This window comes from Ischnura elegans, chromosome 12 (genome assembly GCF_921293095.1).
Source record: "Ischnura elegans chromosome 12, ioIscEleg1.1, whole genome shotgun sequence".
Classification (NCBI taxonomy): domain Eukaryota; kingdom Metazoa; phylum Arthropoda; class Insecta; order Odonata; family Coenagrionidae; genus Ischnura; species Ischnura elegans.
In genome coordinates this window covers 16,722,233-16,738,656 of record NC_060257.1, presented here as the reverse complement: position 1 = coordinate 16,738,656, position 16,424 = coordinate 16,722,233, and the positions used below count along the sequence as shown (strand labels likewise).

Sequence of the window (16,424 nt, the reverse complement as noted above, 5' to 3'; positions counted from 1 at the left end):
GCGAGTGGTATGAATTATTAGTGAGCCACCGGGCACACGTAAGCTACTATGAGCTCGTAGGAAAGCTTGTGAGGATAATGAATCGTGTACTTTTTTATTAGCGGAGCCCGTTGTCTCGAGAAATTTAATTAAGAGGGTGCATAAGGTACTGACGTCATGTGAACTATATATATATATATATGTGTGTGTGTGTGTGTGTGAATCATCATCCCATATGCCCGAAAACCTCGGTGAATAAGGAAACTAAAATAGATAATTTAATGTATTGCTTTTAACAAATGTACAAATAATATATAATTAATGTAAATTAAGAAATGAGAGAAGCAAGTAATCGAAAAACATATGCTGCAGCTATTTTCATAACTTAGTGTGCATTGCTGACTTTACAATTTTTTTAACACAGAGGTTGAGGTAGACATCGACTGAAGTCAAATAATGTACTCGAGCTACCTATTATTTATGCAAAAGAGTCGCCAAAAATTAAAAAAAAAAGAAAACATAATTAGGAATGAAATATGAGTGCAATTTTGCACCTTAGCACATTGCAAGCGTCAAAAATGATTGTTTAAAGGTATTTAAAGTAGTCAACTTGATTAGTTTCAACACTGTAAATTCTGTTTATTCAGATTCTTCAAGCGCAATTCCATTTCCTTGATATCATGTAATTTTGCCAGTGATTACACTTTACCGTATTAAATTACTTTACGAAGTTTTATACACCAGACTGGATACGGTTGTTATTCAATTTTTTTAGTTCTGGCTTAATAATTAGCAACAGTTGTGGCCTAGTGGTAAGCGTTGGTCAGCTAGCCGAAGGGTCTCGGGTTCAAAACACGGATGAAGTTTTCGGATTCTTTTCACATGATTTCTCTCAGTGCGAGTTGGCCCAGGGAAAAGAACTGGCCCCATTACCGTGAAGGTGTGATATACATGCACCCGTTTTTTATGCCGTGGTGAGCTCTACCTTCACCTATTGTAATCAGACGAAGTGTTTAGTCACTGAGGGCGTGAGAGCCAAATCTTTCTATCGAACAAATGTAAAAACATGCGTCAATTCACAAACTTTGAAAACTTAATAGTTCTTTTTCCCGTAAAATTGTTTAAATTAGTACATTGAAAAAACATTTTATAATATATATCTGAACAAATCACATCGGTAATATTTGCTAATAGCTCATTTCTCTCAGTCAATATCCATAGTAACCACATTAAATGAAGTAAGTAGAAAAAATAAAACATTGGTAATATCTGGAAAATCTTTTTATCGGACAATGCACAAGAATGCATCATTACACAGAAGTTGAAAACTTGATTCTTTATTTTCCATAAAAATGTTTCACCGTTATTATTTATTAAATTTGGAAAACATTTGATGAAAATATTCAAACAAAAAACACGGGTTATTTTCGCTAAAAAAACGTCGTTTTCTCAGTCATTCTCTATAGTAACCACTTTCAATGAAGTAAGTATCGGAAAAATGTACAAACATGCGTCAATATGCAAACTTTGATAACTCAATACTTTTTTGTACTCATAAAATATTTAACATTTAATATTTTTATTCTTATAAATTTGGTTTGAATACCAAAATAAAAAATATCGGTAACATCTGCCAATAGCGCCCTTCCCCCAGTTATTCTCCGTGGTAACCACTTTAAATGAAGTAAGTAGAGAAAAATTAAAACATCGGCAATATCAGCAAAATCTTTTTGTCGGACATATGCACAACATTTCGTCAATATACAAGAGTTGAAAAGTCAATACATCTTTTTTCCATGAAAATGTATCATTTTTAATATTTGTTAAATGTAGAATATATTTATCAAAATATAAAAGCAAAGAAGCATGGGTAATTTCTGCTAATAGCGCCCTTCTCTTAGTCATTCTACTTAGTACTCACTGTAAATTACGTTAGTAGAGGAAATCTGAATGTTGTTTTACGGGAGCATAAGATGCATAGTAATTGACTCTTTTGGTCCTACTTACAATTTCTGGTTGAAATACGTAATAAGTGTGCTTCGATTCACGTCCCGAAGTTTACAGAGTTTTGTTTTTTGTAACGAGTTTACTCTGGTGAAATTTTTGATCTTGATTCTCGCGAATTTGTTTTTGAGAGAAGAGACGGGAAAAAGAAATTCTTGGGAAGCCGATTTTATGCACACAGCACGTGGCACACTCAACATCGATCGATGAGGACATTTGAAACGTGTAACTTGTGCACTTCAACTCGGTTCGCTGGAAGATGGGACTTCAGATAACATTTTCTGTGTCGAGATCTTCATCGTTTTGCTCTGACTAGCACTTCCTTCTTGCTTCTGTGTAAACAGATGAGAGATAAGTGAGTTACTTATTTTTTCTTTAAAAATAACATTAGTTATAAGCTTATATACGCTTGCAATATTTTAGCATAAAATGAAGTGTTACAAAAGTAGACGTGGTAAAAAAATAGGTACGAAGTAATTAAGTTTTATGAAATTTTTATTAATTATGCGAGACAGCACTCAGTGTATCTACGTATCTCCTTTTCTCTGATAATAACAGCGAATTATTCAATTTACTTTCCTTTTATTTGGAACACTATCTAACTTGACTTGCTTGCTTGTGTGAAAAGAGGTGAAACATAAGATTTTTTTAAATTTGAAACCCTAAACAAATGCATGCAAGTAATGCAATAGCATTTAACGTAGTGTTACAAAACCGGAAATGATACGAGTATTTCTGTTTTATGAAAAGTTATTGATTATACGAGGCAGTGCTACATGTGGATTAGATTATTCTCTGATAAAGTCATCGAAGTGATAAAATTTATTTTTTCTTGCGTAGAACAGTAACAAAATTGACTTAATAACTTCTGCGTTAAGAGATGATTTTTACTGTACGTCTCCATCATGATGCTTAAAATAAGGTAACATATACGAAAACTAACGTTATAACTTTTATATGACATTTCAATCAAACTATTAGTATCTATGAAATTAGAAAAATAAAATCTAAGCGTACCAATTCAGCTCAAACTAAAAGAATTTCATGGAAATTCCACTTACTTTGGTAGGAAAAGGTAATAATAAAATATATTTCCTTCATTTTATTGGCATGCTGAATTCATTGCTTTCATATATTCGCAATCTATCTCGACAATCAGTATTCAAGAAATATTTTCCGGATAATCCCTTGGTAAAATTGTTTGGTGAATGCGTTACTTTTTTGTAATTATTCTTTATTCGGAATGTAATTCGGTAAAACCGATGTAGGTCTTATAAGGGAGAGTATTTTACCTAGGAATGGCAATAGTTAAAAATCAATCCACTAATCAATCAAAAATTCCGAAGAATATATCTTGATCATAGTTTCGTGATTTTTATATAATAGTTAAAAGTGAAGCAAACTTTTTGATTAGCGTATAACCATTATGAAGACTACCTATTACTTCCATTTGTCGAATTGAAGTCTCAATGACAGCGGCATTACAACACTCATGATAAAAATTATTAAACTATAAATAAATATCATAAGCATAAATACGAGGGATGAGGTTGAGGCGAATGCAATAAGAAACATTAAATTTCGATTCAGCATGCCAGTTGACGACAAGCATAGACACTGACATATTCATGTCACGTGAGGTGGTAATGATGGAAGACTTGAATTTCTATAAACAATACCACTGATATGTTGCATATGGAATTATATTACTTTTAATAGAAATGCTTCATTAAAAGTCCATCGGCGTACCCAGCGAGGGGCAGTAGGGGGCAGCTGCTCCCCCTAGAAGCAAAAATCGCAAATGTCTTTGAGGAAAATAATATTTTTTTCTCGCAAATAATTTAAAAAACTAATAAAGAGCTGTTACAGTTTCCTTAAAATGTTGATTTCATTAACCTTTCCCATGCTTAAATCTAAAACTTGAACAACCATGGCTTGTGCCCCCCCCCCCCCCCTAGTTTTGATCCTGGGTACGCCCTTGTAAAGTCGTCGATATCAGCAGTGAAGAATTCCGTGATCCAATATATGAATTATTAGCAAACAACCGTTTTATGCAACCTGATGTACGTTTGTGTAATGTTGTTTGCAGGTAAAGTAGGATAAATCGTGATCGTTTTCCCTAGTATGAGTGTCAATGCGTGGAAGGGTAAGCAATTATACTCTGTTCATTTTATCTTTGCGGGTGAGCTGGTGTGGCCAAAGCAAGTGGAGATGAGGGGAGGGAAAGTTCCTCGACATGTGACATTGCCTATTCCAATCAGCAAACAGTAGGCGTGGCCTCAGTGAGTCGCTCTCACACCTCCGCCGAGTGAACACTGTGAATCTGCTCCAAGCAGTGTTGCCAAACCTCACGCGTTCTCCTTGTATGTGACCAAGTATGTCTTCCACCAACGGTGCCTCATTCAGCGCGGTAGCTGGCAATGCCATGGGCTTCTGTAAAAGGATTATCCCCAATGCCTTCCAAATGAGCAGGTAAATTATCTCGGCGCCGCCAAGGCCAAAATACCTATGGCCACCTATGACTCACACGTTTTCAGCGACAAAATAGGGCGGCTATGTACATTTGGCAACGTTTTGTTCGCTCCTCCTCTCTCTCGGTACAACCCCTCTCCTATCAGCGAAGCCATCCGAGAGTGTCCGGGCTCTCGCGAAAGCTCACCCGCAGACATAAAGTGAACAGACTATAGAGGGATGGAAAACCCATCCCTTTATCCATCACTCGGCGCGTCCCTTTTTTCCGTCGCTGAAACCATCGCTGGCACCGTCTTTCGGTCAATCAGAAGCATGGCTGCACACAGCGATTGCAACGCCACGCTAAGCTTTTCAGTGAACAACAGTTGTAAATACGCAAATTGACGGAAAAAAGAGATGGAAAAAAAGACGTTGGGAATGAGCTTGTGATTCAGAAAATGATCGGTCGAGCAGGAGCGCAGCTAGGAATTAAGGGTGGGGGAGGGGGGTTAAGTGCAGCTAATACCGGGTGTGTGGGGGTATGGAATACCCACCAGGATAAGCAGTAGGTGCGAGATTAGCAAATTGCGGAATTATAATGTAAATGGTTCAAAAGGTGAGTTTTACTGCTTGCTGAGGGATATTTTATTAATCCTTACGCTATTCTATTAGCAATATCAATCTAATTAGGTAAAATGGATTAAACGTAAACATTTCACTGAGCTGTGGGTTTATCCCCCAAAACCCCCCCTCGCTGCGCCACTGCGGTCGAGCGATCACTTTTATCATCCCTGAAAATTTCTTTGACCTCCGGTAGAATGCTTCAATCATAATCGTTCATTTCATCATCAATGAGCCGAATGTACTGTATAAATCTTAAGGCCTGTTTACAAGATACATTAACACGTACGAGTTAATGTCTGTTTGCATGAATGATTTTTGTGGACCGGAACGGAACATGCACGAATGCATGAACCAAATTAGAACAGGTTCTATTTTCTGTGCATGCATTCGCACAAGTTGGGTGGTTGCACGGTGCATTTTGGCGTTCATTCTCGCGTTCATACATTTAGACATTAACCCGTACGTGTTAATGTACCGCGTAAACAGGCCTTTAAAATCATTGCTTTCTTCGCTTCTCTCTGTGTTGCAGAGGTGGAGATGCGCCGGACCCTGGGCCTTCAGCGGCTGTTCGCCCTGCACACGGCACCCGTGGGCTTTATCAACACGGGCCTGCACGAGTTCGTGACGTGTGGGGCGGGGGTGGGAGGGGGTGGGGCGGGCGTCGGGGGCGGGGGATCGTCCGGGGGCGGCGGGGGCCGCTCCGGCCTCTTCCACCACCACCACCATCACCACCACCACCACCACTTCAACCACCAGCACCACCCACACCAGCAGCCCGAAGTGCTCGACGTGCCTTTGGCCGACAGACTTGCCCTCGAGAACGCCGAAGTCAACCAACTGCAGAAGTCAGTATTCTTCCCTCGACGTCACACCATCTGTTTCACTCTGAATATATGATCATATGGAGCTTTTATATCCAGGACTGGAAAAAAATACAGGCCGAGGAGTATTTGAAATACACGATATATTGCTCCAAAATATATTTGAAATGCAAAATACAAAATACCATTGACTTGATTAATTGAAAAAATAAACTGCAAAATAGTATTTTGAATACCTTTTAAAATACACAATACTTTCGTATGGAAACTAGAAGATCTTTAAAAAATATTACCTGCTTTGGCATGTTATGGATAGTTACAATCATGAAGAAAACGATTCTAACGAAAAAAAAGTAATCTAGTAAGTATAATGCAAAATAAGTGTCATCAGAGGTACTTCAAAAGTATTTTACAATTTTTTCAATGGGAAAATACCTGCATGCATGCTGGTGATTAAACACCCCTGCCAAACACCCTGGAGGTGGCTCGCAGAGATTTATTTAGATGTTGATAGGGGTAGGGGAAATAAATTTCTGGGGGGGTTTTGGGGAGCATAACTTCAGTTTCCAACTATTTCCATGGGAGAGACATATGATAATGTCAAATTTAATGGTGTTCATCGTGGTTATTTCATCATCAAGGATTAGTTACTGCTACTATTAGATTGCCTTAAGAGAATAATAAAATAACCATCGAAGTGCTTGACGTGCTCTTGGCAAACAGACTTGCCCTCGAGAACACGAAAGTCAACCAACTGCAGAAGACAGACAGTATTCCTTCAACGCACCATCTCTATCACTCAAAGATATGATCACATGATGCCTTTCTATCCCTACCCCAGGCTAGTTACCAGAGATAGGGTAAAACATTTAGGGAGGGATGGGCTTTGGGGGCTAACTACCCTAATGTTAGATAGTGAAGTGATTCTAGTGTTGGTGCAGATATTATTTGCACTCAAGTGTGTGACTTTTCCTATCTGTAACTTTTGCTTTTAGTGTTTACTATTTGGTGACTACATAAATGTGTGCCATTGGCTATTCAATGGTTAATGACTTAATCAATACATATGATTAATGTCCTAGCGATCAAAATTCTAGTTCTAGCCTTTTTACTTTGGTACAGTTTGCATTAACATGCTAATTTTGTATATTTTGTGACATTCTAGTCCTTGCACAATCCACTTTGTCCACTTAACCCCACTAAAATATATTGACAAAGGAGAACCAAGGTAGTTAGAAAGACGAGGTGGACCACTTAGCTCAAAGTACCCAGGTTTCTAATCCCCTAATGAAATGCAAAAAAAAAAATTTGTAAATGCACATAGATTCAATGCTGTATGACCATTGCATTGATGCATTGATGTGCCACATCATCATCTGGTACATTTGCATTGCAGACACAGGATATCCCAGATGATGACATTCCACATGGGAACTTAGGTCATACAGCATTTTTATATGGAATTATAAATTTTTATCCGTTTCATCGTGTCAAGTCGATTCCTTGAAGTTACGCCCAAAACAACAAATTACTTCTAACTCCAGTCCGAACAAAATGTTTTTCCTTTCAAAATTATTTTTTGCTTATCTTTGCTGGTAGTTTACTGATAAATATACATAATATTATTTTATGGTGTTCTACATTTTCTGATTCACAATCTACATGCCTCCCGATTCTGCCACAGTTCTTCATGTAATCCTCTCTCAGCCATTTTTTTCTGTTTCCATGTATTCATATTTTCCTTTGCCTCCCTGTCGTATTCCCATTTGATTCCACCGGAACACTGTTTTAGGAGTTTATTTCATTTTCCCTTCACTGCATGTGTACATTAGGGCGGATCGGAAAAATCGATTTTTTTCAAATCCATCTGGCCCAATGAAAAAAAGTTGTGGGACCGATCAAAAATAAGGCCTGAAAAATTTGAGACCTCTAGGTGAGCCCCTGACCCTCGCTCAAATGCAATTTAGGGGGGAAGGTTGAAATTCGAAAAGTATAGTATTTTATGGTCATTTCCTGTAGATTTTGCCGTGTTACTGTCCTTTTAAAGCAAAAATTTCATGCATTTTGACGTATCTGCCACCGTTTAGCCACAAAATGCCTAATTTGAGTCCGCGCCCGCGAAGAAAATATTCCAATGCCCACGCAGCATCGCGGATACAAGAGTCGCAGGCCAATCCCCTCCCCTCCCCGCTCGCTTCTACCCCTCCCACGCCTCCAATACAGCAAAATGCATCCTGCGTATACTGCTAGGAGGTCATTTATCTTTGATAATATAAATCGGAAGATGGTAGAAGGTAATAAAGGAAGCTTAGTGTGACGACTTGTCCCTTATTAGGCACCTCGTCGGGGTTAAACAAATCGATGTTACCAACTTTTAGAGAAGTGATGAAATATTTTTAGATCGGTCCCACAACTTTTTTTCATTGGGCCAGATGGATTTGAAAAAATCGATTTTTCCGATCCGCCCTAGTGTACATACCGCTTTATTCCTGTATCATTCAATTAGGATCACTTACAAACGGAAAGTAAAAGTACCTAAAATCTTCACAGTGCATAATGAGGCATTAAGACCATGATTAGTGCATAGACCCACTAGCCCTGTGTTGCATGCAAACTTTTTAATTTTCCAGGGAGATTGCAGAGCTTCATGACGTAATAGTTGACCTCCAGAATAGCATAGCTGAGATGAAGCCCTCGTGGTTGTGGGGTCATGATGACGGAGGCTGCCAGCACCACTCCTCGGGCCCACAACTTCTGCAACAACAACAGCAGCAACACGGTCTGCCCCAATCACCCTCTGCCCTCACCTACGGCAGTGACTCCGATGCCGAGTCTGCTTTCTCAGACCTTGGATCACAGGTATGGGGCAGGTTCATAAAACCAAGCATGCAGCTAGTTATTAAGTTTAGGGGGGGTTTTAGGAGCAACAAATACTGGGGGGGTATGGAATATTGGAGGTGCGGGTGCCCTCCCTCAGAAAAGATAAATGGTTCAAAATGTTGAGTTTGACAGCTTTCTGAGGGATATTTTATTGATCCTTACACTATTCTATAAGTAATATTTATCTAATTAAGTAAAAGGGATTAAATTTTAAAATTTCTCTGAGTTCTGGGGATTTTTATCCCCCAAAACCACCCCTCTCGCTGCACTACTGCATAAAACAGTCATTTTTCAAATTTTAACCACTTCACAGCAGCTGTCTCCATATCATGTTACATTATGCCATATTATATTATTATACTGTACAAATTTTTACAAGTTGGCTATATATTTGCCAAGTGGTAATATTTTAAATGTAATGAAAATGGTATGTGATGAAAATACATCATAATAATAAAACAAGGTCAGTTAAATTGAAATTTTAAAAGTAACATTGAACTAAGTTTTCTGAGATAAATTTTTGCACCTATTCTTAAAAATTTTTTGCTGCTAGGAAAGGACTGAAACAGTTCTGCTGGAAGTCTATTCCAATCATCAATCGGTCTGATAAGATATGAGAAATTTTTTATGTTGTTCCTTTGTAACGGGTATTTCATCTTCCCTGACCCTTTTTGAATCCTTCACTTACCACACATACCCTTTTCAAGTCCTGTCCTTCCTCATTCTTGGTATGATAAACATCACTTTATGATTCTTTTGAAGGCTTCTGCATTTAATAGTAGATGCTCTAATGGTTTCTAGCACATTATTTCATGCCTGATTTCAGCAGTTTCGCAGGCACTTCTGCCAGCGTGCTCAGGTCAGAAGTGGAGTTTCATCGGCCTGTTTTTATTACAGACTCTTTAGTCGAGTTTAGCACAAATATTTTCATTTATTTTCTAATATCATATTTTTCAATCCAATCATGACAGGAAACATAATGAAATACACTTTTGTATGTTTCATTATGTTTCCTGCGAACAAGTTCCACCAAATATCGCCATCCAACCTTAAGCTGACCAATCATGACAGTTAAAAAATATACCTTTTTATAATTATTGTATTCTTTCAAGCGGCATTGAATTTAGCTTGTAAAAATTGATAGCATTGTAATACTAACCTAATACTCTTTCATTTGAAAAAATTTCACACTTATGCAGGCTATCTTAAGCCATAAGAGTCTTTATCTCCTTATTTTTATCCTGTATTGCAGGCTGACGACTCTGGTATGACAATTCAGCAGCGACGCTGTTTATGCTGGGTAGTTGTGTCCCTCGTGTGCATACTCTCAGTGGCAGCCATACTTGGAATTACTATAGCTGTGGTGTTTTGATTATATGCTGAGGAAGTAATTGGCAAAGTTGAGAATCGGGAAAGCAAGGGTGAATCCAGGTGCTTCCAGTTGGGACTTCAAAAGTTATATTCCAAAGTGCTCAAGCCTGACGGTCTCCAACTTCAAAAGTACGCACAATACTACTTCTTCTATGTATACCTGTCTCTCTGTGTCTTCATGTTTCTGTATCATGCGAAAAATAACCTCCTTTCCTATGTCCCAAGTGCTATAGTGGTGAATTAATATCTTAGGCCATGTGTAGGAAAAAAAATTGTTCTGAAGCAGTGTCATTACGATTATATACAGTTAAAAAAAGAATAACTCACACTCCTGGGTAGAAAGTATCTGTTGCTCATTCGATATTTCTTACTTTCATAAAAGTCTCAGAACTTTTTTCTTCCCATCGCAAGGGAATAAGGAACTAGGCTCTCTAGACATAATGTAGCATGTCCGACATCAATGTAACATGCACGGCTGCGGCCAACATTCTTGCTGGCCAAAATCCTTGTTCGAATCGTCTGAAAATGAGTGTATGTTCAGAAAACTAATGGAACTCTACACCTTGAGATTTCTGACGGAGAACCAGTGATCTTATTTCCCAACGGTGTCCATTGCGTCCTCCGTCCGGAACCCACAGGCACACCGTATAGTTTTCAGGAGGAGAATGGTAACAGTTTGTTTTGGAGTCAATGACTGCTTCTGAGATGGACTCCAATTGTTAAACAAAAAAATATTTTGTGGAGTAAGTGATTATGAAGTTGCTCGGCCTATTATAGCATATTTCAAATGGAATAGACAATATAAATATTGTTACTTGTTATTGTAAACTGAAAAGTGATAATAAGATTTTCAGAAATTGACAAGAAGATAAGAGTTTAGCAGGGTGTGATTTATGTTAATTGTATCCTGAGACTAATAATTTTTCATGAATGAAGTTGATTTATTGAACATAAATTTTATGATTTGGTATATTTACAGCTGTAGTAGTTTACTGTAGTAGTTGACGTTTTCATATATTTTTTAAGAAAGAGATGCAAAGTATAATAATGTGCTTATTTTTAAATACTCCTTTGTTCACACAATTGAATTGGCATGGGTGGTTTTTGTAGTGCTAGCAATTTATTTTTGCAATTGGAATATTTTTATGGACGTGCCATTTTTGCAGGCATCCGCATTTAATTTTCAACTGCCAAAAGAAGTACAGGGTGGATTTATACACATTGGTACATTTCTTATCTTCTAAACTTTTATAGATTTGACTGAAGCACATGAAATTTCTTTTCATAATGTGGGAAAGCATTGTCCTAAAGTTTTCACAGGAATTGATTACAATGATTTATAGATAATCCTTTAGCTGTGGTAATACATATAATGTATTTTTATTTACTAGAGGTCACTGTTAAGAAAAAGTGCAAATATTACTCCATTCAAATAGCCATTTTTTCATAGAGATGTCATAATGGGAAAAATCTCTATCGTGATGGAATAGGGTACTCCTATATAGGGTAATTTGAAAGAGGAGTTAGCTTCTCCCACAAAGTCCAATATCACATTTTTCACCTATTCTGCAAATCATTTGTGGTGGTTACATATTGCAGCAATGACATTATCAAATATGTTACATCAGCACTTTATTACACATTACGTTGCTCGAGTAGTGCCATTGACACTATTCACTACAACAAAAATCAAAGAATTTGACTCAAGTTTAGATGAAATCTAAAGATTAAAATAAATTTTAATGCTAAATTATTGTGTTTTCTATAATTATTTCTATCAAAATCATCTTCCCCTAAGTTTCTGCATCATGATAAACTTGATCCAGTATAAAGTACATGCTGCTGAAAAATATCATGCTGGAAGGTACACTTCTTTCAAAGTGTACTTTACAGCATGGTAGCTTTCCATCACATTAGGGAATAAAACCAGCACAAATATTTACTAGTAAGCTTGATAGCCATGTACTTACTGGGCTGAGCTACATAAATGTTTGCATAACTGGTGTGGTACTGTTACTCCTGGCTCCCAGTAAGATCCAGTGGCTATGATTTGTCACTATAGATTAACACACCTCTTTCAATAGTTATCACCTTCACATACTTCTTCCGTTACTTGACACAGCTAATTCCTAGCAAAAAATGAGAAACTTTCTTCGCTGCTCCTATCATACTGGATTTATAGCCCTGTGCTGGATGAAGTATTGTAGTAACTGGGGTTGCCAACATTTTATCAAAAAACTAGAATCTCAACCAAATTTCATGAGAAATTTAATACTCCTCTACGGTTATGAACAAGATGTAAATACATATTGAGGATGCACCCGAAGACATGGAATGTCCACTCTTACCTACTTTACTCTACCAGAGTTAAAATTAGTAATGATATGAAAGGCCCCTTTGACTTTGATACAGTCATGAGGGTACTGTCAGTTATAACCTGTATTTTTTATCCACTTGATTCTCATACTAGGGCCTACCACTTGCATATTGAGCTCCTTAACAACTGGGCTGCAAATTGAGTGCTTTTGGAAATGTATAATTTGAGTTCTAAATGTATAAAGATCCTCTTTGTTTAAACTACTTTTTTTTTTAAACCCATACGTGGAAAGAAACATGATCCTCTGATGAAGAATGTTAGGTCTGCAAAGTTAAAATGTATTCTGAGATTTGTTACCTGAGACACTCCTCATAAAAAAAACTTATTACGTACATAAGTATATACTACATTCAGCAAACATGCTTTCTTTTTCATATTGAGAGCAAAAAGACAATTTTGCCACAGCTAAAGGGTTAACTGGAGTTTTTATTATGTGTTTCACAGGTGTATGAATTGTGAAATAAATTTAGTGTCGGTTAATGTGCTGGACTTAGCTTTCTGTTCATGGTTGTACAAAAGATGATATATTGATGTATTACTTGCATATTAATGAGCAGTATTGTAACACAAATCATGAACCCTGTATACTTGCTGATACCAGTGAGTGTAAAAAGACTGAAATATTTGCCTCTGTACTCACAATTCATATTGATATATCAGTTCTCTGCTCAGTTATTATTTTTAAATGGCTTACACTCTTCATGTATTTAGTTAATGATCAGTTGAGAAATCCTATGTATGGCAGCTAAAAATTTTCTGTTGAACAGTAACTCATTTCAGTCTCTTTTAACAGTAATCCATGTTTTACTATCACTCAAATTAGAAAGAAATATGAATACCATCACTTAATCATTATATAAGCACTGATAGGGCTTTTTTTAATTCCTGGAGTTATAAATCTCTGCTACAGAATGTCCAAATTTTTTTCATGGGAATAATATGTTGTGTGACAGCAAAATATGTTAACTAAAACTCAAGACATAATTTGCAAGGGATTATAAAAATCGACTTTGGTGTATTCTTCTAGTGAAATAATTTTACCATTACTTCTTGCACAAGTAGCCAAAAAAAAGTTAATCATGAACATTTGGCATTTTGATGGAATTAAGTTGCAATTAATGCCTTCCTACCCTGTTGACGGGTCTTTCAAATTTTGAAGGAAACTTTTGCAATATTATGTACCATAAAAAATGTGTTTGCATTTTTTATTTTCTATGGGTATAAGTTTTTACTCTCCATAAACTTTAACTTAATTGGTTTATGCTTCAACTCATGAAATGTGCAAAAAATGTATCTGTAAAGTTGCCCTATGACTGTACTATGCACTTGGCAATATGTGGCATAATTATCCCGTACTTCAAGTGTTGTTTAATATTAGTATTTTGTAAGCAGGTTGTTTTATTTATTTAAATATTCAATAAGACAGGAGAGGCAAGTCATAATAAAGATGGTGACAAAATATTCAAAAAGACAACTGGGGTTCAAATTGCAGTGGGTCCACATGATTCTGAACTTCTTAAAAGGAGTTATAGAGTCTCTTCAAAGCCATCCAAAAGCAATGGAAGAGAACGCATTTGAAAAAATGTAATATATAAAATTAACTGAACCTAGGGGATAAAGTTTGGGCTGTACCTAATGCTTGAATATAAAAGTACTTAGCGGCAAAATATGGCATATGAGCTACGGTGAATTGGAGTGAGAAAGTTAAATACATTTTCACTTTTTTCAACCGTAATAATTTTTGCGAACTTGTAATACTTCCTGTCTTTGTTTAAGTCTATTTTTCATACTGGTGTGATAATTTGCTGATCATTGTGCAGTTTTAATTCATAATTTTTTTATATCAAATGGTAATGAGATATAAGCAATGATTGAAAAATGGTGTGTATTATCCAATGAATCCCTCATATTTCCTGTATTCAATGCATTTATATCTGTGCTATCCCCCATTGGAAATAAAACAGCAAATACAACATGTGGAAACAATCCATACAAGTTTACAAGTATAGCTGTTTTTTTTCCTGTGGGATATATGGATACATTTTATTTAAATCGCCAAGTCAGTCGCTTATCATATGAGAAAACAAGTGTGTGAGTATACTAACGGAGTATCAAGGAAACATGTGGTAACATAACTGTGCTGAGATGGGGAATAGTTGCTGTGGATTCTTTGTTTTTTGCTTGGCTCTCTAAGAGGTGCCATGCACTATAAAACAATGATAAATGTTTCATGAACAGAGAAAAATAGGTTATCCAGTATTGCTGTCCACTTCATCGCCTCATCCCATCTTTATATGCTTTCTTAGCTGGTGACCAACATTGGCAAACTTTTTTCCATGAGGTTACTATGAGTTTAATATGGTAAACATGCAAACAATTTGAATCAGGTTTGGTTGCATGTCTAACTGAAGGCCATTATTCATCATCAAACGTCATATGAGTACCCTCCCTTTTTCCATAGGCAATAGTTATTCATGCAAGAAAATGAAACTTAACTGTTTTCAGTGATTTTATACTCAATGTTAGTGATCATATGATTTACCTACATATGGTACTAAAGGAGTAAGTCAAAATTTTTAATTGATTTTTCCAGTATCATTGAGCTAATATCAAAAAGACAAAAAAATACCTATGGATATGATGAATGCTTTGCTTTCATTGGATCATGCACTAGGGTAATTTTCAATTTTTAATGAGTGCAAGAGTAATAATGATGCATCGCCATTTAGGTTTATCACCCTGCATGGTAAAGATGAGAGGAGGCAAATTGAAAAAAAATTATGGGGGGATATATCTACACTTTTTGGAGTGTTATGAAAATATTTGTAACCAAACTTTGACCCACCTTTGATGTTCAACCTGATGCAGTCATCGATTTATTTACCCGTGGTTTGTTGAATGAGAATGGCTGAGCTGGAAGTGAGAGAAAAGAGGTGCAAGACTATAAGTGATGGTTTACTGAGGCTGTGCAAGTAGTTAGTACCATTAGCATTATCGTATTAAAGGAAACGTATTTTGTTCAAGATTGATATGTTTAATATTTAGACATATTGTTTAAATATTAAATCTGTTCTGTGAAAGAAACTCAATATGTGACGTTATATAGTCTGTAACAGTGTGAACATGAAATGAAATTATGCATAAAAAATGGCATGGAGTTTCACTGCCTAAATTATTTATTCAGCTCCTCTGCATCAGACCAATGGTGAAATGTTTTTAATGGTTTTTATTATAGAATAATCAAGGGATTTGTTTATTTAATTGATTTGTGTATTCTATTATCTGAGAAGTTGGTATGAATAAATGGTAGTGCAGATGTAAAATATAATATTATTTATTTAAATCATTCAAATTCTGGTGAATTAATTCACTTTGATATTTTTTTAAACAGCAAATAAAAATTTTTAAGTTTTCATGTCCAAACAAAGCCGAATTGCATGTTATTACATTCTATTTTCTCTGAGATGGAAGAGTAGGGATGATATCTGAGGGGCACTAAATAATATACATGAATAGTAAATCGAGATGTGAGTATATTACCTAGATGTTTCCTCTAAAAAACTGATATTAGCCCAATGTCTGTGCCACTCTTGTTTTCATCTGGTATTCTTGTTAAGCTTCATCAGTAACGTGCATTTGTGCATTTTAGGTTGTACGTAATTAGGTAGTTTAAATTCGAATTAATATGAACAATTTTTAGTCATCAATACAGTGTCAACTTGAGATAATTGTTTGTTAATGGAAAAAATATGGCATTTTCCTAGTTTTCCGAAGTTTAAAAATTATAAGGTGTAAGGAAAGATCGAAGTTTAAAAATTATAAGGTGTAAAAAAGACATTTTTCATTAAGGTTGGATTAATGGGCAAGGCATTGGGCTAAGAAAAAGTTGAGAGATCGTTTTTTCTTAGGTGGCTCCC

General features: G+C 36.2%; 1 protein-coding gene across 1 annotated transcript in view; it reads left to right on the top strand.

Annotated features, from left to right (window-relative positions):
• Window positions 1-15,819, top strand: part of LOC124169557 — a 166,730-nt gene extending 150,911 nt beyond the window's left edge. Inside the window, exons 5-7 of the mRNA XM_046548197.1 lie at window positions 5,588-5,903; window positions 8,510-8,738; window positions 10,012-15,819. Of these exons, the coding sequence (XP_046404153.1) occupies window positions 5,588-5,903; window positions 8,510-8,738; window positions 10,012-10,131 (665 nt within the window). The 3' untranslated portion in view covers window positions 10,132-15,819. The remainder of the gene's footprint in view (window positions 1-5,587; window positions 5,904-8,509; window positions 8,739-10,011) is intronic.
• The last annotated feature ends 605 nt before the right edge of the window (window positions 15,820-16,424 follow it).